The 24,236-nt window shown below is 38.3% G+C and overlaps 2 protein-coding genes, 1 non-coding gene and 1 pseudogene across 4 annotated transcripts in view; 1 reads left to right on the top strand and 3 right to left on the bottom strand.

Moving 5' to 3' along the window:
• The window catches only part of ELF1 (E74 like ETS transcription factor 1), a 97,280-nt gene extending 96,135 nt beyond the window's left edge, over positions 1 to 1,145 (bottom strand). The window contains exon 1 of one of the 2 annotated variants that reach the window (XM_033104983.1): positions 641 to 1,145. The gene's annotated coding sequence lies outside the window, so the exon portion shown is untranslated. Of the gene's footprint in view, positions 1 to 454; positions 566 to 640 lie in introns of those variants that run through there. The other variant, XM_033104987.1, reaches the window with a different exon arrangement.
• Positions 540 to 611, bottom strand: TRNAE-UUC (transfer RNA glutamic acid (anticodon UUC)). The gene has a single exon. It is a non-coding gene; the product is annotated as a tRNA-Glu (tRNA).
• A 118-nt stretch (positions 1,146 to 1,263) lies between the features above and the next one.
• WBP4 (WW domain binding protein 4) lies at positions 1,264 to 24,025 on the top strand. The gene is made up of 10 exons (XM_033104989.1): positions 1,264 to 1,451; positions 2,438 to 2,510; positions 5,225 to 5,287; positions 5,377 to 5,500; positions 8,973 to 9,140; positions 11,218 to 11,264; positions 11,695 to 11,770; positions 13,821 to 14,038; positions 16,733 to 16,896; positions 22,231 to 24,025. Coding segments are annotated over exons 1-10 (1,146 nt in total). The 5' UTR covers positions 1,264 to 1,449; the 3' UTR covers positions 22,442 to 24,025.
• Positions 2,981 to 5,198, bottom strand: LOC117021717 (ubiquitin-40S ribosomal protein S27a-like; annotated as a pseudogene).
• Positions 24,026 to 24,236: the final 211 nt, after the last annotated feature.

Below are 24,236 nucleotides of genomic sequence, written 5' to 3'. Positions count from 1 at the left end.
GCCCGGGGGAGGCTACTTTGTGGGGGGGGGTTGGGGGGGTTCTCGTCACCACCCCGCAGAGAGTTAATGCGGGCTGTAACGGGGGTCCCGGGCGCCGAGGGCTGGGGGCAAACGCCCCGCGGCGCCTGGGGCCGTCGGAAGGGGGCGGCCGAGCGGGGTGTGGGCCCGACGGGCTCTGGGAGGAGATAAGGCGAGGCCCGAGTTAATCATCACCACCCCGGCGTCTGGAAAAGGACGACCGAGGACCGGAGTGGCGAGAGGGGGCCCCGGAGAAAGCGAAACTCCTTCCGGCGGCTCCGCTCTGCGCCGCCGGCCCGGGCTCGGAGCACCGGGAGCCCGAGCGCACTCGCTCCCGCAGCCCGCCCGGCGCAGCACCCGCGACTCCCGAAGCCGCATCCCAGGTCCCGGCGCCACTAACCGCTGCGATACCAAGGCTCCTTTTCCACAAACTCACCCGGACCGGGGGACAGGAAGGCAGCGAGAGTCCCTGGCAATAAAATTAGTTCCTCCAGGATCGCGTTTCAAAAAAAAGTACGACGTTCCCATACCGGGAGTCGAACCCGGGCCGCCTGGGTGAAAACCAGGAATCCTAACCGCTAGACCATATGGGAAGCGCTGCTCAGACGCTGCTGCCACTCACCTGACAAGCGCCCGCGCCGCCGCTGCCTCTGCTCCCCTTCTCGCTGCCACTCCCGCCGCCACCTCTGCGCCACTAAAGCCGCTCCCGCCGCTGCCCACGCGCGCCCGAGCGAAGGAACTAGTCCGGCCCCGGCGCACGGGCGTCGGGGAGGCGGAGCGCGCTCGCTCTGCCGCCTCAGGAAAGTTCTGAGCAAAGCCCGGCAACTCGCGGCCCCGGTAGCAACTGTTTCACCTTTCTTTTTTTTATCGCCGCCAACGGCCCCCAGCCTACAGGTCCGGGTTGCTCCGCCGGTCAAAGTGCGTGCGGACTAGTTGGCAAAGTTGAGGGCGGCGACGTCTCGGGGAACAGCTGTTTGCGTTCGGGGCGGAGGCGGCGCGCGAGCTCCTAGGCCACGAGCCAGCGAGCCTAGAAGGGTGGAGGTTCTGGATCCCGGGGAAACAGGGAGGGAGAGAGAGAAGACGGGATGACGCGGGGACGGGAGGCTTCGGGGTCGAGCTTTGCAGCTTAGGTCCCGTCGCGCTTTTGCCCCTGGCCGGTGACCTCACCCTTTATACCGACCCCACCTCTCAGGAGCCGGGAGTACCGCCCCTGGAGGGGGAGGGGAGGAGGAGGAGAGTTCGAACGCGGATTGAGGCGTCTGGGCACCCGTAGTTGGGAACAGTGAAACACGGGTCCCGTGGAAGGAGGGAGGTGTCCGGGCTCCGAGGCTCGGGTGGGCCTCGCATCGGGCCGCGCTGCCAGTCGCCCCGCGTGGAGAACGCGAGCTTGAGCCGGACCCCGAGGCGACGCGCGGAGCGGCTGGTCCAGTCATGTGAGTTGGGTCTCAGGCTCTAAACAAGGAGGTGTTGTTTCTCCGGGCGGCCCTTTCCCCGCCGCGTCTCTCCCTCCACCACCAGTCCTTCCCCCCCCCACCCCCCCGCCCTTGCCCTGGAGGCGTGACGGACTCGGTCTTAACTCGCTCGGGACCGGCCCCAGACCGGCCGGGCCGGTTCTGTGGGCGGGGTAGAAATGCTACCCCACGGAGCACCCCAGGGGCAGGGAGGACGGGCTCTGGGGAGGGAGGCTGGCGGCCAGTTGAGGCTGGATGGATGGCCGCCTGCGAAGCGACGGATTGCTCCTTCCACCTACACAGTCGGGGGTCGCTAGCACCCTTTTCTGTAGCTCTTGAACCTTAGGGTATTGTGAAACTTGGGGGTTGGACTGTGGCCACTGCTGCTGACTCCTCCGCCTACTGGAAGCGGCCAGCCCTGGTTCGAGGAATGATTTCTTTTTTCCTGGCCTTGCCAGCTGAGCCGTCCCTTGGCTTCAACTTTCTTGCCCTGAGGCTCAGGAACAAATTGTATCAACTGATAGTCTCGGGGGAACCACAGTCTCCCACCAGAGGAGTCTTGTGCTTTGTGCTTTTGGTGGAAATAGCTTGATTTAAAGCAAACTTGAAGAATTTCTTCAGGCCTCCATTCCAGTAACCTCCCAGAATGCCAGAAAGAAATGGAAAGGATAAATCTTCTCTAAGATATTTCTTATTTCTTCCCACTGACGACAGTAACACGAGAGAAAGAAAATTTTTAACCTGTTTTCTTTAATGGAGTTTTAAATCCGGTGCAGACTTTTTCTACTCTACTGGCAACAGAATTTCAGTTGATTGCTTCAGTCAGATAAAGGATAAAACAGGGTGCTGTGTATAGCAAGACAGGATTCAGCAACAGGGGCTTATATTTCAAACTCTAAGATGTAAAGCATACAACATCTTACTTTTTAAATTATAAATAAGCTTAGGCTTGTTTTTCCATTTTTCAGGGCAGACTACTGGAAGTCACAGCCAAAGAAATTCTGTGATTACTGCAAGTGTTGGATAGCAGACAACAGGCCTGTATGATAATCCCACTGTTAGAGATTCTAATAATACTGTATTTATGTGAAGTGTTCCTTTTTGATCTAAACTCAGTTTGCAAAGCACTTTCCTTATACATTGCTCTTGATTTCTCAGAACATTGAAAGATTTCTATTGCTTTTTCATTCCTTGTAGGAAAGCTGTGAGCCTTTTTTTCCCTTTTCATCAGCCTAAATTAGGTTATATGTTAAGGCAAATTATTTCTCTATGGCCCTTCAGTCAATTCAGTAAATGACATTGGGTATTCTCATCCATGTTTATGAAACACCTACATTATGATGGTGTTATTTGTAATACTGTCATATACAAAGAAAAGTGAAACTGTAAAATCCTTAATATGTAAAAAGAAGGGTTACTATAGTTTTTCTTGTGTGTTTTTTGCTGTAGAGATTTTTGCTCTATAAATGCTTAAATTTGAAAGGTCGTTACCTCTGTCATGGAATGTGAAAATAGCAACTCTGTTAAGCACTTTATATTAGTGTATTTCTTAGTCTCGATTGCTTTTCAGACATAAAACAAAAAGCAGCACCATTGCTTTTTATTACTCTTAATCCATGTCATAGCTGTACATATATAGTACCTAAAGGCTAGGGCATTTTTAAAATATATATTCACGTCATTTTTACTTGGTAGAGTTGAATGCGTGAAAGAATAGAAGCCCCACTGTTAGCAATGTTGTATTTCTTTGGTAGACGTTATTTACTATTGTCTACAAGGAGTTTGGGGATATTTTCCTTTTGGGTTTTGCTTTTTGTTTTGTTTTGGTCTTTTTGAAAAGGTGCTAAAGTTTGCTTTAAGCCATCCTTACAGATAAATGCCACAGGTTTTTGTTTTTGTTTTTGTTTTAGTTCATGTCTTTTATTAACCCATATACAATTGTCTTCTGGTTTGTTGAAGCAATAAGTCAGACAACATTTGCCACGATGATGTCAAAGTGGCTGCCCAGAAAAGCTCCAGCATCACAGTCATCTGAAGGGTACTCCCGACTATGGCGACTGATTTTGCCATTCTCATCCACCATGTAGTATTTCAAGACAGCCAGAATACCGTTCTTTCTCTTATGCTTATTCTTCTTGGGAATGGTGTAAGACTTCTTCCTTTTCTTAGCACCACCACGAAGTCTCAACACAAGATGAAGAGTGGACTCCTTTTGAATGTTGTAGTCAGACACAGTGCATCCATCTTCCAGTTGCTTGCCAGCAAAGATCAGTCTTTACAGATCAGGAGGAATTTCTTCCTTATCCTGTATCTTGGCCTTTACATTTTCTATTGTATCTGAGGGTTCAACCTCGAGGGTGATGGTCTTCCCAGTAAGGGTTTTCACAAAAATCTGCATCTTGGCGGCGATTCCATCGCAGATGGCGGATTGGAAAGCGAAATGCCACAGATTTTTAAACGTACTCAAATCACTGAGTCTCTTCCTTAGAGGTACCCAAGCAGTTCAGTGAACTTTATGAGTTATAACAGAGCAAATAATCCCTTCTACGATAGTCTTTCTTCATCTCCTCGAATTGCTAGTACACACTGATTTAACCTTTAATTAGAAACTATTTTTGAATGGGCCATTAATATTCTTTGTGTGGTATAATCAACTTTCGGAAAGTTAAGATATGAAAAAGAGAGGATGAACATTTGCTTTACAAAGTCAACATTTTTAAAGAGGAATTCACAGTAATACTTTAGAATAGCTCAGCTAATGCATCATGTAAGAATTGATTGACAAAACTTGTTTTGCAAAGTTTACCATAATATTCTTATTGAATACAACCAAACATTTGTAATTTAGGGAGTATTTCTGGCTGTTTTAAGTAGGTTATAATATTCACTCACCAACCTCTGTCCCCATCCATCTAGTTATCATCATTCCTCGTAGGTTACCCCTTCTTTCATTTTTTTGTCTATTTTTCTATTATTTCTGTGTGCGTATAGATGTAGGTTTTTATTCTAGCATTCATAAAAGGTTGCATACTATATACACTATCCTACACCGTGCAAATAAAATTTTTTTATTTTTTTATTGAACAGTATAACTCAGAGCTCTCTCCACATTAATATATAGAGAGCATCTTTGTTCTCTATTACAGCAGTCTAATTTTGATAGATAGTGCCAAATTGTCCTGCATAGGAGTTTTACATGTTGTACCACATTGTATAAAAGTATTTGTTCACAATTTAGGAGACATTTTTTAATGTCTACTTTTCTCCCAATTTGGAGGAATAAGGTTCTAAGAATCATTGGTTATTCTCTATGTCTCTTACCTCATGTGGCAAATAGAGCAGTACAAATTCTAGAGACTTACTAGTTTTGACACTTCGTGTTGAGAGGTGTTTCCTGAAGTTAAGATTTTTTTTTTCCAATTCCCTTTTGGCTTCATGTCTTGAGTCCTCATTACGTTCGTATTCGCTAGATTAGTCATCAAGGGTACCTTGTATTTTTCTCCATTAATAAGGTCATCAGAGTTTATTTTAAGCACCAAAGGAAACCTAGTCAGTGGGCATAATAATAAATAATGTAGTTCAGTTCTGCAGCATCATTTGATAAAAAAGGCCCAGTTGGTTTTAAAATTATCTTTATCTTTTCTGCTAGTCATTTTAGTTTCAATTTTGTTATGTTCCATTCCCATATTTGCTGTTACTTTACTGTGACTTACGATGTTTATATAGTTTTTCTTTGTATTTTTTTCATTTTTAAGAGTATTGAATTTCATGAAAGAGGAAAGAATCATAAGGAAAATGTGGCAAAGAGGATCAGTGAGGTAATTTAGTTTGTTTCTTACTTTGCCAATTTTTCCATGTAAATATCGGTTCTTTACCCAGTTTTCACTTTTATATGTGTCTTACATAGATTAAACAGAAAAGCCTGGACAAGGCAAAGGAAGAAGAAAAGGCATCAAAGGAGTTTGCTGCAATGGAGGCAGCTGCCCTGAAAGCATACCAAGAGGATTTGAAAAGGCTTGGCTTAGAGTCAGGTAAAAAAGCAGCCAACATGTTTTAAAAGTAACATCAGAGGTCATGCTAAGTGAGCTTTTATTGTTTCCATAAACGGGTTCTACACTCAGGGTATACTCTTAGTGCTTTCCCTATGCATCATAGCCCTATTTAGACTGTGGGAGTTTGCTTATGCACTTTTGTTTTGCTTTTAAAGCTTCAAGTTTTAACACCACCATTCACAACAACTATACTACCTCCGTGGTTACGTAGTCCTAGCTCTGTGTTAGGTCAGTGGTTCATTTCAGAGACATATGAGTTTTTTAGGTATTCGAATTATTCAGCAAAAAGGAGCTGTTCATTAAAAAATAGGCCTTGCATTATAACCACAGTTCACTTTATCCATATAGTCAAGACTGAATCGTGTTTATTTATATGGTTGAATTACAGTAAGTTAGCCTTTTGTGGACAAATTAACTGATTACTGCTAGAAGGTAGATAATTTTTTTCTTTTTCTTTTTGATTTTTTTTAATGGAATATATTTGACATACAACGTGTAAACACACAAAGAAACAGTGTGTTTCTTTGAAACATGTGTATATTATAATATGATTGCCTTTGTGGTGATATTTATTGTATTACATTATTATAGTGCAATATTATTATCTATATTCCTTACACTGTGCATGAGATCTCTATGGTTTATTTACTACCCTTTGCAAATTAGTGTCCTGAAACAACATGAGTATTATTTCTCCACTCCCTACCCCCTGGTAACCACCATTTTACTCTGTTTTTTACGAGTTTGACTTCTTTAGATCCCACATATAATATAAAAGATATACAGTACTTGTCTTTCTCTTTCTGACTTATTTCATTTAGCACAATGTGCTCAAGGTCCATCCATGTTGTCACAAATGGCAGCATATCCTCCTTTTTCATAGCTGAATAATAGTCCATTTTGTGTGTATATACCACTTCTTTTTTATCCATCTGTTGATGGGCATTTAGGTTCTTTTCATACCTTGGCTATTGTGAATAAACACAGGAGTGCGTATATATCTTTGAGACTCTGTTTTCGTTTCTTTTGGGTATATATCCAGAAGTGGAATTGCTGGATCGTATGATAGATCTATATTTAATTTTTTTGAGGAACGTCCATATTGTTTTCCATAGTGATTGGACCAGTTTACATTCCCACCAATGGTGTATAAGAGTTCCCTGTCATATCCTTGCCAGCAAGAAGGTAGATAATTTGGGAGTTTGAGGATAGCTGAGTTCCAGATAAAAAACATTCTTTAAGTAGAATGTATCTGTCTTACTGAATTTAGGCTTTCAGTTGAGAACTTTCTGTGACCATTTTTTCCATGGCAAATCCATTGTCCTCAAACCAGGCATATAGCAGATCTCACTTGATCTTGTAAAATGGTTGGGATAGTTGACAGGAATAGTATTCTTTACTCTCTAATAAAAACTGCTTTCAATTAAGTTTTTAAGCAAAATAACAGTTAAGTTAATTGACATTGCCCTCCCAAAAAAATATTTTCCTGGATATTGTTAGTTAAAATGGGGGAGGTGGTATTTCCATGAGGATAAAGCTGTACATTTTAAGGGGGAAAAAGATGTAGGTATTCCTGCAGAATTAAAGAGGAATAGTTGAAAATTCATCTCATCAATTACATAGATTGGAAGATTTCATTATGCTGCCCTATGAGCAGATAAATCTTAACATTTTATATTTAAATGGATTTTTCCTATTAAATATTTTTCATAGCCTTGTTTTCCTGAATAGGATATATATCCTGGATAGGATATATATTCCTTTAAGAATTATAATAATGTAGTACAAGGAAAAGAGTTTTTAAAAAACTAATTGCTTTTAAGATTTCTAGACATCTTTAGAAATTTGTTTATAATTTGGAGATTATTTTTTTCCCCTCAGTAATATCTCACATACAGCTTTTCTTTTAAATAGTTAAGGATATACATCATTTTTAATGTCAACCAGAATTCTTGCTAGCTATACGACCTCCAATTTTTAATATTAATAAAATTAATTCAATGGTATAAATTGCTTATTACAATGACCAATCTTATAACAAGTGTTTAATAAAGGATGTAAAATTGCATAATAAAAAGGGGAAGGGATTAAGAAGTACAAATTGGTAGTTACAAAATAGTCATGGGGATGTGATATATCACATAGGGTGTATAGTCAGTATTGTAATAACTAGGGTATCAGAGGATTACTAGATTTATCTTGGAAATCATTTCGTAAGTTATATAAATGTCTAATCACTATGTTGTATTCCTAAAACTAACATAATATTATATGTCAACTGTAACTGAAAAATTAAAGACAATATTTTTTAAAATGCCATAAAGATGCCAACATTTATTTAACTAATTTCTTCCCGGTTAACATTTAGAGTTTTTCACTGATAGAATACCTTAATGAGCATCTTTATGTATGGATGTTTTCACATTTATCTCTTTAGGTTCAATTTCTAGAAGTGAGATTGCAGAATCAAAGTCTGAATATATTTTATATATTGATAGTTAATACCAAGCTGTCTCCAGAAATGTCACCAAGGCTTACATTTTCACTAGAAACAAAATTAATTTATTGACTGGTATTGGGAATAACTGTCCAATCCTGTGGGAAAAAAGTAAAGCCATAAAAACTACCCATTTTTTCCACACCCATGGATCAGACTGACTAACAATGGATTTGAGCATTCTTTTCAGTACTTATTGATGAAATGCAAAAACAATTATATTTATTTGCATTTCTTTCAATATTAATGAAGGTAAATGTTAATTTTCTGAGTTACCTTTGTACTTTTTGCCCGTTTTTGTTATAATGTGTAAGGGATCTTTCTTAGAAATATTAACCCTCGGTCCTATTTGTTACAAATATTTGTCATTTGTTTTTCGTGTGTGTGTATTGTTTTTATTTTTGCCATACAGAATATTTTAATTTTTATGTAGTCAAATTTAACATTATTTTACTTTGTATTCTTTTTGTAAATATCTTTGATCTGGAATTTACGTTGGTTTAAAAACATAGGAGGAACCAGGGAGTGGGGAATAGCTTTACTTTTTTCCAAATAATTAAATAATTAACCAGTTAGTCCAACATCATTTATTAAATGATCTCTTTTTCTGTCTAATAAGCACCAGGACTTTGCAGTTGGACCTGTTTTTGTTTCGATCTGCTCTGTTTCCATTATATGTCTTCCTATTCCTGGATCAGTTTTACACTGTTGGTCTTTTCTACCATAATTTTAGGATAAGTTTTATTACCTGTTAGGACTAGATTCCCCTTATCACATCTTTTTTTTTTAATTCTCCTGGATATTCATACATGTTTAGTTTCCAAATGAGCTTTAAAATAACATGTCAGGTTCCCCAAAGAACCTTATCAGGCTTTTGATTTCGAATAACAATGTTTTTCCACAGGGTAAAAAAGTTAGATTGTCTATTTTACCTATTTCTCATCTTTTCTCTAGAAATTACAGAGCCCAGCATACCACCAGTAACCAGCACTGTCATACCCACGTCTGTATCAAATCAGCAGAAAGAAAAGAAGAAAAGGAAAAAAGACCCTTCAAAGGGCAGATGGGTAGAAGGCATAACCTCTGAGGGTTACCATTACTATTATGATCTTATCACAGGAGGTAAGTCATTTAGGCACATAGAGAATGATCACTGACAGTTTGTCTTTGGACTTTTAGTTAATATTGGAATATTTAAATCATGAAAGATGGTATCTTAACATTTTTGCCACAATGGTAAAAAAAAAAAGGTACTTTCTCATAATGACTCAGTGTCATACTTAGTTAAAACCTTAATAGTGGGTTCCTTACAAATAAACTGAAGCTTTATATTTTCTCAATAAAACCTTCAAAACTATAACTACATGTAAATAAGGTATTTTACGTGGAATTATGGCATTTCGGATCCATTTCACAAATTGCAGGGGTTCTTGAAATAAAATATTCTATGAAAGAAATTTTCTATCCCAAAGCAGACTGGGAACCAGAAACTGATTTCTTTTTTGTGTAGCTGTCTTGATTGACCAAGTACCATACCTCCCTTCCTATTAATGTTTTGGATATCAATTTCTAATAAGATGCATAATGGTATTTCTTAGTAAGAATATGAAAAACATCTTCTTGTTTTCCTTTAAAACTAAATGTATTTGAGTTTTAAATTCTGAGATAAATAAATGAATTTTATGTAGCATCTTAGTCTCCAGAAATAAAAAAATTTAGTATCAGAAATAAACAATTAACGATGATACAAGGAGAAATTGTAAAGAGCTATAATATAATAGAGATGTAATTAAAATTACATGGGAGCTCAAAATAGTGGGGTATCAATTGTGATTGTGTGAATCTGAGAGATTATCACAGGAATTAACTTTTGAGCTGATGTGTAAGTTAAAATGAGGATGTCAGGAGTGATGTCATCTTACCATTTTTCTCCCTCGCACCTAACATAGTGCCTGGCGTGGTGTAGACACTCCATGGGTATGTTGATTGAAAAAGATTGCAGTATGTTATGAGGGTACAGTAAGCATTCCAGACAAGTAGAACAATATGACTAAAAAAGGTTTGAATGTTTGGGAAATAGTCATCTGGTGGAGGTAAAGCATAAGGTTCTTTGAAGATGTCATAGCAGAAGAAAGAGGCTGGAAAAATAGATTGGGACCATATCATGTGGGGCCGGGAGGATGATGGTGCCATTTAGTGAGGTAGGAAATGTGAAAACAGAGAAAGTTTAAGTAGGATAGTAATGAATTCAATTTTGGATGTTGAGGTTAGCATACCTTTAGAACGTTAGTGTAGCGATTTTCAGGAACTGATGGTTAGAGTTGTGAGTTAGGGAGTTAAATTGAGTCTGGGAATGTAGATAATATGTTAACTTTTAGCAGTATGTGAGATCACAAGGAGAAAGAAGGGAATAAGGTAACATGGGTGGGTAGTATATATATTAAAGAAATGGATAGAAGAAAAGTTAAGAATGGTCAAGAAGGCAGGAAATGAGATCAGAGAGTTAATCATGAAGAAAATTTTGGGCTCCAAGTATTACTGTAATATGCTCTTTAGGATCACGGTCAGTTTCGGACTACATAGAAATAGTAATAATTACTCAGGTTTGCTCTGAGCCTTCATTGAAGTGCACGCTACAGTTTAGCAGTGAACTGTATGCTAGGGATTATAAGTGTTTTTCAAATTTATATAGAATCTATTTCTTATGTCTTTTCTCCGTTCTAATGCCTACTGCTCGCTTCTTGTGTTCACCATCCTACTTTATACTGTTTCTCAGCAACACTTGCTTTTAATTCCTGCATACTTCATCTTATTCCTTCTCAGAGTCATTCATTCCATCTCTCCCTCTCCCCTGCCCCAAGATATCAAAAGGCTATCTCATTCCTTCCAAATTGATCAAGCCTGAATTCCATGAAGTCTTTAAGGGAAGTCCTACCTGGCTCTAATAATTCCTGTGGAAGTATCAGTAACTTTTAATCTCCTTTTGTGCTTCCTTCTTGGCTACATAGCATTCACATGTATTCACAATACTACTGGAATGTATGTTGGTTCTTTTTGTTTTTCAATTCTGTTTTTAACTATAGACCTGTAGTGTTTTGTACACATTGAATGTCTTGTAAATTTTTTGCCAAATTAAAAGACTTTGGAAAGTTTTTCTTAAGCAAAAAGATTTTATAAATGCACTGTATTTTGTTTTAAGCATCTCAGTGGGAGAAACCTGAAGGATTTCAAGGAAACTTAAAAAAGGTAACTGAAGAACATTAATAGTGTCTTTGCTTTATTTTTTAAGTGATTGGCTTCTAGGGTTTTTGTAGAGTTTTGTTGAGCAAATTTACTTCCAAATAAGCCATCCCCACCCCCATCCCCACCACTTTGTTCCTTTCTTCCTGTAATCATTTCAGTAGAAGGCTGGGTGGAGATTAAAAGTGATGTCTACCCAAAAACTCCGTGCAGGGCAAATATTATTAGTTGCCCCTCACATGTCCCTATCCATCTGTGAAGAATTGTTCCTAGCTTTCAGAGGTGAGACATTCTCTCGCTGAAAGTTGGCCTATGATTGACCCCTAACTTCCAGGTGTCAAGAGGAAAGAAAAGGGTGGCTAACTCTGTCTTAGTTATCTAATACATAAACTACATCATTATCTTCAGTTTATGCTGGTTCTTTCCTCCTATTTAGACAGCAGTGAAGGCTGTTTGGATAGAAGGTTTAAGTGAAGATGGTTATACTTATTATTATAATACAGAAACAGGAGGTAAGTCGTACCTTTGATTATCTTAACTATCTAAAAATATACCTGAAACTGTTTAGTAGCCTGCTGATGAATCATCTGAACTAGGGAATTTTAGTACATATAGTGATAAACATTTTTATAGCAAATGTGCATTATTTTTTTATAATTTAAAAACATTAATACAGTGGAAAAACAGAAGTGATTTCTGTGTATAATATACTGCTCTACGTGTTGCTATCCTCAATTGGTACTGCATGCACACATTTTGAAAAGAGTCATTTTTACTTTCTCTACCATTACTGATTTTTATCATGATTATTTTAGAAATATAGTCATTACCTCGGAAGGTACCTGAGAGATCACCTAGTTCGACTTGCCTTTTCTTTTTCAAAAAAATAAAACTGATGCTATCTTAGGAGTGGCTTAGATTGTCAAATTTTCACTTTTATTAATTTAATAATGTTTCAGTTATATAAATATTTATAAAACATGCAAAATTGTTATCTAATTATGTTTTTCAAATTAAGATTTTATCTAATTTAATTTCATAAAACTGGTTTTCAAGTAATTGTATTTGGTTTGTTCAGTTAGACTTATCAAAATAGCTATAGTACTTGTGTAGTTTTGGCAAGTTTTTCTTGTTTTAATTGCTCCTAACCAAAGCCCTCTACATAGCATTAGACCTTTTAGGAAGAAAAGGCCTTTTTAACCTCTAAGTAGATACCTAGCCTGCCCAGTGAGAGCAGTGGTTCTATCTAAGAACCTTTAATTTGAGGTACTGGATAGTTATAGAGATTAAGTAATTTATAACGTAGCCCTAGAGTTGGATCCCAGCTCAGCGCACCGCTTCTGTCCTTACAGTTTTGTGATTGTGGGCAAGTCACGGAGCCTGTAGTTGCTCTTCAGTACAGTAGAGACGATCGCGCACTCCGTGGGGTCATGAGTCAGATTCTACAAAGTTCCCAGAACCTGGTCTGGTACATATTAGACACTTAACCAATTATTTATTTCCTGAAAATTTTTTTGTTACTTGTGTGAAATAGAGACAATGAAAAGTAATTTTTCATTAGTGCTGAAAAGTATCCTATATTAATAATGGACTTTCCTCAACAATTTTGATGTATGTCTAGACCAGTGTGATTATTAATAGAGTTCCTTTCACTCTTGAAACTGTCCCAATTGGACAATAAATTTTAGTAAACTCAAAAATAGAGAATAACTGCAAGATAATTAGAAATGCCATCATTTTACTAAAAGCCCTATAAACCACTGGGTGGCAGTAGAGGTCAATCAAGATTTCTTTTTTCCTGCTATAAAAAATGAGAAATTATATTCATTCAGATTTTTACAGTGTGACTTCACTTTGCGAAGATCCCAGGAAATCTTTGTGATAAATAAATTCCAGGAAATCTGATGTGTGCTCATTATTACATGTTTCCTGAAATTGGTGTCTGTAAATTATGAGAGTCCTTTGAAAGTATTACACAGTTCTTAGGTCTTTTTCCATCTATAGTTGATACATCTAATGAATCCAGATTGTTTGAAATCAATTTCTGAAAGATACAAGAGCAAGAACTTACAAATGTCTTACTATCTTCTTGGTCAAGAGATGGTGTAAAGGGCCGGCCCGGTGGCTCAGGTGGTTGGAGCACCATGCTCCTAACACTCGAAGTCACCAGTTCGATTCCCACATGGGCCAGTGAGCTGTGCCCTCTACAGCTAAGATTGTGAACAACAACTCTCCCTGGAGCTGGGCTGCCGTGAGCTGCCATGTGCCATGAGCCGTCGGTGGCCAGCATGAGTGGCCAACGTCTGACTGCCTCAGCCAGGGAGAACACAAGGTTCATAATACCAGCATGAGCCAGGGAGCTGTGTCCTACACAACTAGACTGAGAAACAACGGCTTGAATGGGGAGGGCAGGGGAGGTGGAAGAAAGGGGGGGGGAAGATGGCTTAAAATAGATGCAGTGTTGTCATTTAATAATATAATTGTCAGGAAGCTTTTTATTGGGACTTACTTCTGAATTGAATTGGTAACCAAATAACATGACCATTAAAATGTGTTGAATAGAATCCAGATGGGAAAAACCTGATGATTTCATTCCACACTCTGGCGATCTGCTTTCTAGTAAAGTCAATGAAAAGTCACTTGGCACCCGAGAAGAGTCCAAATCATCAGATTCGCACAGTGATTCTGATGAGGAACAGGAAGCAGAAAAAGGAGAGGTCTCTACAGTGGAAAAAGGAGAGGTCTCTACAGAAACACAAAAGATAAAAATAAAGTTTAAGGTAGGTTCTTGATTTACTCTTTTCAAGTTTATCAATTTATAAACTCTACAGACTTTCAGTTTTCTGGTAGAAGACAGACATAAAATGAAAATATATTTTGGCAACTGGATAAATAGTTATACCATCTATTGACATCTATTTGGTAGCAAGAAAGTAAATTCACTTTTAGACCTAAGTTTGAGATGCCTCTGTAACATTTGGAGAACTGTCTGAATGTCCAGGATACAAATGCTAATTTGCGTTATCATCAGCATACTGGTAGTAATTTAAATCTCAGAATGGGTGTGGTTACCTAGGAAAATGACCTTGATGAACATTAAACATTTAGGTGACAGGCAGAGAAAGCAGAGCCCACAAGGTAGAATGGTGCTCAGAGAAGCAGAATTTAATATGCTGGAAGCCAAAGGAATTGAGAGCATCAGGGATTAATTAGGCGTAAAAAGAAAAATGTCCATTGAATTTTGCAGTAATGAGGTCCTTGATGCCCTTCTAGCAGTTTCAGCAGAGTATTGGGTGGCAGATTACAGGAGGATGAAAAGTGGTTCACTGTGTGGTATATGTGTATGTGTGGTTTGGATATGAAATGAAAGTAGAAATTATGGTAGGATGGTTGGTACATACTGACTTTTAATCTTAAGAGATTGGTTGTGGTGGGAGGGGGCGGTTTTCATTGAGAGGGACCCCATAGGAAGTAGAAAGGGAAACCAACAAGGGTCAGTGGGTAGGTTGGTCTTGAACAAGGAATAAACTCATTTTCTGTGAGAAGGTGAGGTTTGCATTTTCTGGAAGTTGGGATGACTATGGATGAATTGGTATCCGGGAGGAAGTTGAAAGAGTCATGCCCTGTAGCCTCAATTTACTCATTCACAAAGAAATCAAGATTGCCCGCAGAGAACGAGGAGCTTTGGGGAGCTTGACAACATTAATGGATTGAAATAGTCACTGAGCTGGAGTGGGAGAGGAAATGAACCAAGTAAGAGGATTGACAGGTGGTACTGAGTGCCCAGCCATGGCAGTAACGTAAAAACAGACGTTTATATAGCAGTGCTAGTCTTGCTTTCATGACTTCCAGGAACACTCAGGTGCCCAGGTGCCAAGGCAGACAAGACACGTAGCATTGATCCTGGCTGACACTGCAGGCCTGAGAGCTGAAGGCATATCAAAGATGCTGGGCAGACGGTACTTGGAGGCCACAGCTAGGAGCTTGTCATTGCCTGGCATTTCTCTCCCTACCCCATCGATCTTGGTGAAACTTAGAGTACGGGACGTATCTAGTTTGCACAGGAGCAGCAGCAAAGAGTAGTAGCCATCTCATAGTCAAGTTTAGGTAACCCAGCATCCAAGCTGGGACAGATAGTATTAATTTCAAGCAAACAAAATACTACAGAATACAGATAAACAAGGACCAGCTACCTATAATCCTATCATGTATAACATGAGGTAGCTAAATACAGGCATGCCTCGTTTTATTGCACTTCGCTGTATTGCACTTCACAGATGTTTCATGTTTTGCAAATTGAAGGCAAGACCCTCCACCAGCAAAAAGAGTACACGACTTGCTTTATTGCAGTGGTCTGGAACTGACCCGCAATATCTCTGAGGTATGATGTATAGTGAAGACCAAAGTCATTGGTTTTGAAGCTCACAAAACTGAGGCTAGGGAATTTTTAAGCTCTAGGATGACAACAAGAGTTTGAATAGAGAGAACTTGGTGCCAGAGTTGCCACAGTCGTTAGTGGCCAGAGGTCATTAGATCACATTATAGGGAGAATGGAAGAGAACTGTATGGAAGGTGGTGGTGTGAGCCTCAGAGGAGGCGGCATTCATTGCATGAGGATCAAAGGAAAAAGGTATCCTGACCTTAGTAGATACGTTTTGTTTTTTAGAAAAAGTCATGGCCTGGAAGGGTCAAGATTGCTCAGAGAAAGCGTGTGCCGCCTCCTAGTCCTGTGATAACAACAGCGTGAGGGAATGAGTTAACATCCATTCAAAGAATTGCAAACAAAACAGTGTCCCAGGACTGCCACCCACGGTTGGGTCGTGCAGTTTGCGAAGAGGCTGAAATCTAAAGCATGGTCCACTTGCCAAATTGGGTCACCGAGCTTTGTTACCCCAGATTAGGGGGTGTCCTAAAAGCACCAGTGCTAGCCAGGGACTCCCGTGGGAGCTGCTTCTACCTGCAAGGTGTATCTTTTTCTAATTCCACGTAGCTACCAATTGTATAGACCACTGAAGTTCTGGCAATGTCCTCCACGTGAAGGTGAATTTCAGGTAAGACTAGGTAGTAGTTTGAGGGAGTTCTTTAAATAGATAATGGCTATAGAAGGGTCCAGTGACATGGCATTAAATTCAAAAGGAGCACAGTATGAAGGAAGGCCACTGTTGGATGTGAAAGTAAGGAGAGAAAGGAGAAAAGAGAGGATAAAAAAGGCCAGTGTATGTCTTTAATTGTAGAACATTAATGGGTGCATGCTCTATTATTTTAAAAAGCAGCCTTGGACATTGTGTGTTAATATTTTAGAAGTAATGAAAAACCTAATCAAGCATGAAAGCTTTTTATGTACATTTGTTATGTGCAAATTTAAAATATTAAGTGAGTTAATGTATTGTTATTTATAAATCAATAACAAGACTACATTAAAGAAATTTTGTTTCTGTCCTGGTAGTGTGTTATTCTTGACTTTGACATTTCAGGAAAAAAATAAAAATAGTGGTAAAGGAACTGAACCAGAAAAACAGAAAGAAAAAAATATCCAAGAGCAGAATTCATCAGGTCCAAGTGAAGAAAAATCCAAAGTTCATAAAAAATCAAACCCCTATGGAGAATGGCAAGAAATTAAGCAAGAAGTTAAGTCTCCGTAAGTACCTGAAACATAATCGCACGGTTATAACAAGTATTTTCTCTCTCAGTCCTTCCATAAATCGCAGTAACTACTTTGAAGGATAAGGTACTCATTAAAAGTGGAGCTCATTTATTTCTAGAGTGGTTTTTCTTTTTCTTTTTTTAAACTTTTTTATTGGGGAACAGTGTGTTTTTCCAGGACCCATCAGTTCCAAGTCAAGTCTTTGTTTTCAGTCTAGTTGCAGAGGGCATAGCTCACTGGCCCATGTAGGAACTGAACCAGTGACCTGGGTGTTATGAGCACTGCGCTCTAACCAGCTGAACCAACTGGCCACCCCAGATCAGTGTTTCTTAAAGCTTAACAAAATCTTCAGGTGAACAAAGTATCTACATGACTTCAGCAGCTATTCTCCAAAATATTAATGCTTCGATATGGTAATGTAAGATGACTATTCTGTCGATACTTTTATAATGAAGTTATTTATTGTTAAAACTGTAATGGGGCCGGCCCGGTGGCTCAGGTGGTTAGAGCTCCATGCTTCTAAATCCGAAGGCTGCCGGTTCGATTCCCACATGGGCCAGTGGGCTCTCAACCACAAGGTTGCCAGTTCAATTCCTCAAGTCCCGCAAGGGATGGTGGGCTCCGCCCCCTGCAACTAAGATTGAACACGGCACCTTGAGCTGAGCTGCCGCTGAGCTCCCTGATGGCTCAGTTTGTTGGAGCGCATCCTCTCAACCACAAGGTTGCTGGTTCGACTCCCGCAAGGGATGGTGGGCTGCGCCCCTTGGAACTAGCAATGAAAGGACAACAACTTGAAGCTGAACGGCATCCTCCACAACTAAGATTGAAAGGACAACAACTTGACTTGGAAAAAAGCCCTGGAAGTACACACTGTTCCCCCGCTCCCCCCAGAAAAACCTGTAATTGAAAAGGTCATGTTTTTCACAAGATAAAGTAATGCAAGTTTTGGACAGCTTTTTATGTATATAGTTAGAATTGATTCCCTAGGGATAACACACCACAATAGTTTAGAACTGCTATTAAGGTGCTACTATTATTATGAAATGTACGCGTTGTATATGTTACTAAATGAAATATTAGGAAACACGTATTTAATGCTATGCAGTGCCAGGCACCATGATAAGCATCTTGACTATATTCCTTGAAGTTGCAGAAATAGTAAGACTACGTTACTTCAACCCTACTTGACTACTTAGGTGACTTAGGAAAGTGGTCCTACTATACCAACATATCCTATGTCAAAGTTGAGATTTCTCAAATTTTGAGTACTTTTTGTGTGTGTGTGATAAAAGCCATTCTTGTTAAATTTTAACCACTCAGCCAGTTTAATATGTGATGGATTGTGTTAGGCTAATTGACTTCTTAAATAGATTGGCCTAATTTCTTAAGGGTTTTTTCCCTTTAAAAATAACCTACATATGCTTATTTTTGAAAATGAAGAAAAGCATAAGAATAACTCATTCAGTTCCCAGAGATACTGTTAACATTTTGAAGTATTTTCCCCAGTTTTTATCTTTTTCCCTATTTAGCATTATATTATTAGTATCCTATTTAAATTTTTAGGAATGTTATTTTTAATTGCAGTATAATATTTAATCATTTAGATATGCATTGATTTTTCTCAGCCATTCCCTTTCTGTTGACATTAAGGTTATTTCTGCACTTTTTGGTTTTATAACTAACTCATCAGGGATATTAGTCCATAGTTTTATTTCCTTGTATTATCCTTATGTGGCTTTTATGTCAGGGTAATGTTAGCCTCCAGTAATGAGTTTGGGAGTGTTCCCTTCTCCAGTTTTTCGGAAGAGTTGGAGGGAGATTGGAGTTAATTCTTTAAATGTTCGATAAAATTCACCAGTGAAACATCTAGTACAAGGTTTTTTTGTATTGGGACATTTTTGATTACTGGTTCAGTATCCTTAGTTGTTGGTATCTTCAGATTTTCTATTTCATCCCGACTCCATTTTAGTAGGTTGTATGTTTCTAGGAATGGATCCATTTTTTTTAGGTTATCCAATTTGTTGGCATATAATTGTTCATAACAGTCTTTTATTATCCTGTGTATTTCTGTGGTATCAGTTATAACATCTCTTCCTTCATTTCTGATTTTATTTGAGCCTTCTCTCTTTTTTCCTTAGTATACCTAAAAGTTTGTCAATTTTTCTTTTCAGTAAACCAGTTCTTAGGTTTCTTAATCTGTTCTGTTGTTCTTTTGGTCTCTATTTCATTTATTTCTGCTCTGATCTGTTATTTCCTTCCGTATGCTAACTTTGGGCTTAGTTCTTTTTCTAGTTACTTGAGGTGTAAAGTTAGGCTGTTTGTTTGAGATCTTTCTTTTTTCTTATTGTAGGTGTTTATCCCTATAAACTTCTCTTAGAATCACTTTTACAGCATCCTATAGGTTTTGATATATTATGGTTCCTTTTTTTAAAAAATGTTTTGATTTCCATTTGGTTTCTTTTTTAACCCGTTAATTGTTCAGAAGTGTGTTCATTTTCACATATTTGAAATTTCCAGCTTTCCTCCAGGTGTTGACTTCTAGTTTCTTACCACTGTGGTTAGAAAAGAGACGTGGTGTGATTTCAGTCTTCTTAAATGTGCTAAGAATTCTTCGTGACTTACCATATCTATCCTGCAGGATGTACCTTGTGTTCTTGAAAAGAATGTGTGTTCTGCTACTGCTTGATGGAATGTTCTGTATATGTCTCTGATGTCCATTTAATATACAATATGTTGCAAATGCAACGTTTCTTTGATTTTCTGTTGGATGATCTGGCCAGTGTTGAAAGTGGTTTATTGAAGTCCCCTACTATTATTGTATATTATCTATTTCTCCCTTCAGATCTGTTAGTATTTGCTTAATATATTTAGGTGCTCAGATGTTGGGTTCATACATATTCACAATTGTTATATCTTCTTGATGACCCCTTTATCGTAATATAATGACCTTCTTTGTCTTTTGTTCACATTTTTGGCTAGGTCTGTTTTGTCTGATATAAGTGTAGTTCAGTGCTCTCTTGGTTTCCACTTTCATGAAATGTCCTTTTCCATCCCTTTACTGTAAGCCTGTGTGTGTCCTTAAATCTGAAGTGGGTCTCTTGTAGGCAGCGTATCATTGATTATTTTTTTATCCATCCAGTCACTCTGTGCCTTTTGCCAGGAGAATTCAGTTCATTTACATTTAGAGTAATATATGATAAGGACATACTCGTGCCATCTTACTGTTTTTTGGTTGTTTTGTTAGTCCCCTTTTCCTTTTTTTCCTCCCTTGCCTTTGTGAATTGATGATGGTGCACAGTGGTATGCTTTGATTCCCTTCTTTTATATCTTGTGAATCTATTTTATGTTTTTGTTTTGAGGTTACCAGGATGCTTATATAAAACATCTTATATACGGAGGGTGCCAAAAAAAAAAAGGAGAAATGTATACACGTTTTAAGAAAGGAAAAAACTATCAAAATTGTAATACTCAATATATACCGATTACAAAAGATGAATACAAGTCACGTTTTGACTTCTACAATTACAAGAGGTGCCCAAAGTGGTTACCATCAGCATCCAGACACTTCTGATTACGGCGAACTACTGCTTGAGCAACATTGACCAAAGTGTCCACTTGTATACATTTTTTTTGGCACCCCAGGTATATATAACAGTCTGTCTTACACTGACAACAACTTCGATCATATGCAAAAAGTATCCTATTGTGTATCCATTAACAAATTGTTTTAGCTATTCCTAATTTTAAGGTATTTATCTTTTAACCTTTATACTGGAGTTAAGTAATTAATACACCATCCTAATAAATTTGCATATTCTGTATCTGACTATAGGCTTACTTTTACCTTTTTTTTTTGGGGGGGGGGTATATTTTTGTTAGTAATCAGCAACCTTTCGTTTCAGCTTAAAAATCTCCCTCTGGTAAGGCAGTTTTAGTGGTGATGAACACCCTCAGTTGTTTTTGTTTTGTTTTTTGTTTTTTGATTAGGGAGTTTTTATCTTGCCTTCATTTCTCAAGGACACCTTAACTGGGTAAAGTATTCTTGGTTAGCATTTTACTTCTTTGAGCACTTGGAAAATATCATTATATTCTCTTCTGGCTTGCAATGTCTCTACTGAGAGATATTCTCTGAGAAGCTCATGAAATTCTCTTTTAGGACTGCAATTCTTTTATCTTGTTACTTTTAAAATTCTCTCTTTGATTTTAGACAGTTTTATTAAAAGGTGTCTTGAAAAACCATTTTTTTGCATTGGAATTTTGATGTGACCTATATTAGCTTCAACTTGGATGTACAAGTCTCTACCCACGTTTGGGAAGTTTTCAGCCATTATTTGTAAAATGAGGAGCAGGAATTGGGTGGGGCCTCAGGAATTACTGCCTAGGACTGAAACATGAGCAGGATTCTCCATCTTTAATCCTTATCTTTGTAGAACTCCTTTCTCTGAATAGGAGGACTAGTAGGAGATTTGATACTTTTAGCCAGTAGAGAGTTCAACAATTTTTCTGGTCCATGTTCAAAAAGCTCATGGACAGTACTGATGGGTGTGACATGAGTTCCTTGCTCTTTCATGGACCGTTGCCTATGTAGAAGGTAGGATACTGTGATAGGCTCATGTTAATCAGGTACTGATCTCTGGACTAGTCGGCTAATATGTGCATTAACCATGTGGATGGTTGAAGGGCTCGTTCTTTAGAAAGGGTGCCAGACAGACAGCAGCACGAAGTCAGCTACACTAGGAGATTGAGATGCCATGCTTTTCCTCTTGTGCTGTGTAAGCCCCCAAGTCCTTATCACTTGTCGGTCCATGGCAAAATCAATTTCCATGAATACCTCTCCCTTACCCACCTATACAACTTGTATTGCTAATCATAAAAAAGCACAGGCATTTCTTCAGATGACATACGTGGTCTGACGATTAAGTTCATGAAATTGTTGGAATGATGTTGCTAACCTTTTTTGATACCAGAGGGATTATTCATTATGAATTTGTACCAACTCAACTGGACAAACAGTTAACCAAGTTTGCTATTTGGAAGTGCTGAAAACACTGCGTGAAAAATTGTCCGACCTTGTATGCTTTGTGCAATAGGAATGAATGAAAGAATAGATGGGACTTTTCCTGATGTGTCCACCTAAATAAGGCCTCAGTATCTTAATGTTATAAAATAAGTATTTTAAAAGAGTTTCCTACTCAACTGACTAACTTCTAACTTCTCACTGTTATCATCAATAAAAAGATGATTCTGGGGCTTTGGTAGACCCAGAGGTTATGTGAAAATTTGTCTTACTCTGTCAAATAATGGGTTTATTTTCACTTTCTATTCTAGTGAGGAGGTAGATTTGGAACTTCCAAGCACTGAAAATGAATATGTGGCAACTTCAGAAGCTGATGTTGGTAGGGAAACCAAAGTGGTTTTTAAAGAAAAAACAGTCACTTCTCTTGGAGTCCTGGCAAATGAAGTGGCCCCAGTCTTCAAAAAGAGAAGAACTGAAAATGGAAAATCTAGAAATTTAAGACAACGAGGTGATGATCAATAATTGTAAAAGAGCTTTTTGTATGGGCTTTAAGGACAGAATGGAGACTACACGTCTTAAAAGCTTCTCTTATTTCTAAAAACTTTAATGCTGAAAATTTAGATTTACTCTAAATGTGTTTTATGTGAATTTAGAATCTTTTTTGTTCCTAAAATGAAAGCATTATAATACAGTGTATTATGTTCCATGTCTTAAAAAATGCTAATTATGTCATAAGATGCTATGTATCTGTTATTTAAAACATGGAAAAGCAAGGCCTTTATTCCATTCTTACTTATGTGAACATACTTATCCTGCACTGAAAACGCATTACTTCTGCACGCCAAATACTAACTATTGTCCAAGATGTAAGAATCAGACCACACAAGAGAAGAGTCACAGCCCAGTGATAATTCAGTTCTGAGGATCCCGTCAGAAGGCTGATGGAGACAGTGTGTGCATATTGGCTAACATTACTCAACTGAAGGTCCAGGGCCAAGACGGACTGCAGCTCAGGTATTTCAAATGCAGCGCTTAATGCAGAGTGCAAATTGGACCAAAGATAGAAATGTGTATTTGCCCAGTTCATTTGAAAGCAGCAGCCACTGCTTAAGCATTTTTACTTAAGAGGTGGGAACTGGGGGTGTAAAGATGAAAAAGACATATCCCTATTCACGACTTCACATTCTAGCATAGTCCTTTTTCCCTCAGTCACATACTCTGTTCAGCAGCCTTATATGTACTGAAAAAATTTTAAGGTGTATTTAAAACAATGTAGATGAAGGCTTGAACAAAAATAGTAAGAGCTCTGGCTTCAGTAAAAGTTTTTAGTGTTTTCTGAGACAAATTGGAAATTTCCTGTTTTCTGGCTAAATTTCTTAAAAAGTGGCATTTTCTTATTCATTTGAAGTAGATACCTTCCCTTTATTACTCCAAATTCTTAAAATTATATTTTTTATAAAATGTACAGTATTTAATGTTTGGTAGTAAATATTTGTCTTTTTAAGGTTACTAGTACATGTAAGAAAATGATAGCTTATTAAAAACTTTATGAAAGAGTAAATTAAATACTGGTTTTTGTTTGTTTTTGAATTCTAATACTGATTAGAGTCAACTTAGCATTGGTGAAATAGTATTTGGAGATTTTTCTTTACATTTGTTCTATTTACTTACTTGGGTGTGCCCTGAATGTAGAGCATTATGAAGTATTTTAGATTCTCTGAGTCCACCTGTCATGTAGCCGCGCAGTGCATTTTGTTGCTTGACTCTCAACTGGGAAGATGGTAAGACTATAAATGGAATGCTGCTGTCTTTTACGCACATTTAGCGTATACAAAATACACAATTGAAGACTTTTTGTAAAACTACACTTGTAACGTATTTTTCTTTGATGCGTTCTTTAACTGCTTTGCCTTTGTGATAAGACAGTATTCTTAGAAGTTTAAAGGTAAATCTTTAATAGTACTTTTCTGTTTGCTTTGAAAGAATAAGAAAAGAACTTGTCAGTTTACCTAGATTTTTTTCAGAAGTTAAATGTTTGATATCATTTTTACCATTATCTTTCTATTATTTATGTGTGTGTGTATATATACATACATACACACACACACACACACATATAGTATGGGGTGTGATCAAAAAATACAGTGAATGTTTTTTAAAAAAAGAATATTACAGTAAATATTACACATTGCCATTATCCTCCTCAAAATACTCCCCCTCGCTTCAAACACACTTACGCCATCATTCTTGCTGTTTTCTAAAGCAGTTCCCGAAGTCCTCTTTCATGAGTGTCTTTAGTTGTGCTGTCATGGCTGCC

The sequence above is a fragment of the Rhinolophus ferrumequinum genome, chromosome 4 (assembly GCF_004115265.2).
Source record: "Rhinolophus ferrumequinum isolate MPI-CBG mRhiFer1 chromosome 4, mRhiFer1_v1.p, whole genome shotgun sequence".
NCBI classification, from domain to species: Eukaryota; Metazoa; Chordata; class Mammalia; order Chiroptera; family Rhinolophidae; genus Rhinolophus; species Rhinolophus ferrumequinum.
This window is presented reverse-complemented; position numbering and strand designations above follow the sequence as displayed.

What these genes read in the sequence shown, in the direction of transcription:
- WBP4 (XM_033104989.1), top strand. An exon ending in GGATAGCAGACAACAGGCCT is followed by an intron (nt 2,511 to 5,224) that starts GTATGATAATCC and finishes TTCATTTTTAAG; the next exon opens with AGTATTGAATTTCATGAAAG. An exon ending in AAGGCTTGGCTTAGAGTCAG is followed by an intron (nt 5,501 to 8,972) that starts GTAAAAAAGCAG and finishes TCTTTTCTCTAG; the next exon opens with AAATTACAGAGCCCAGCATA.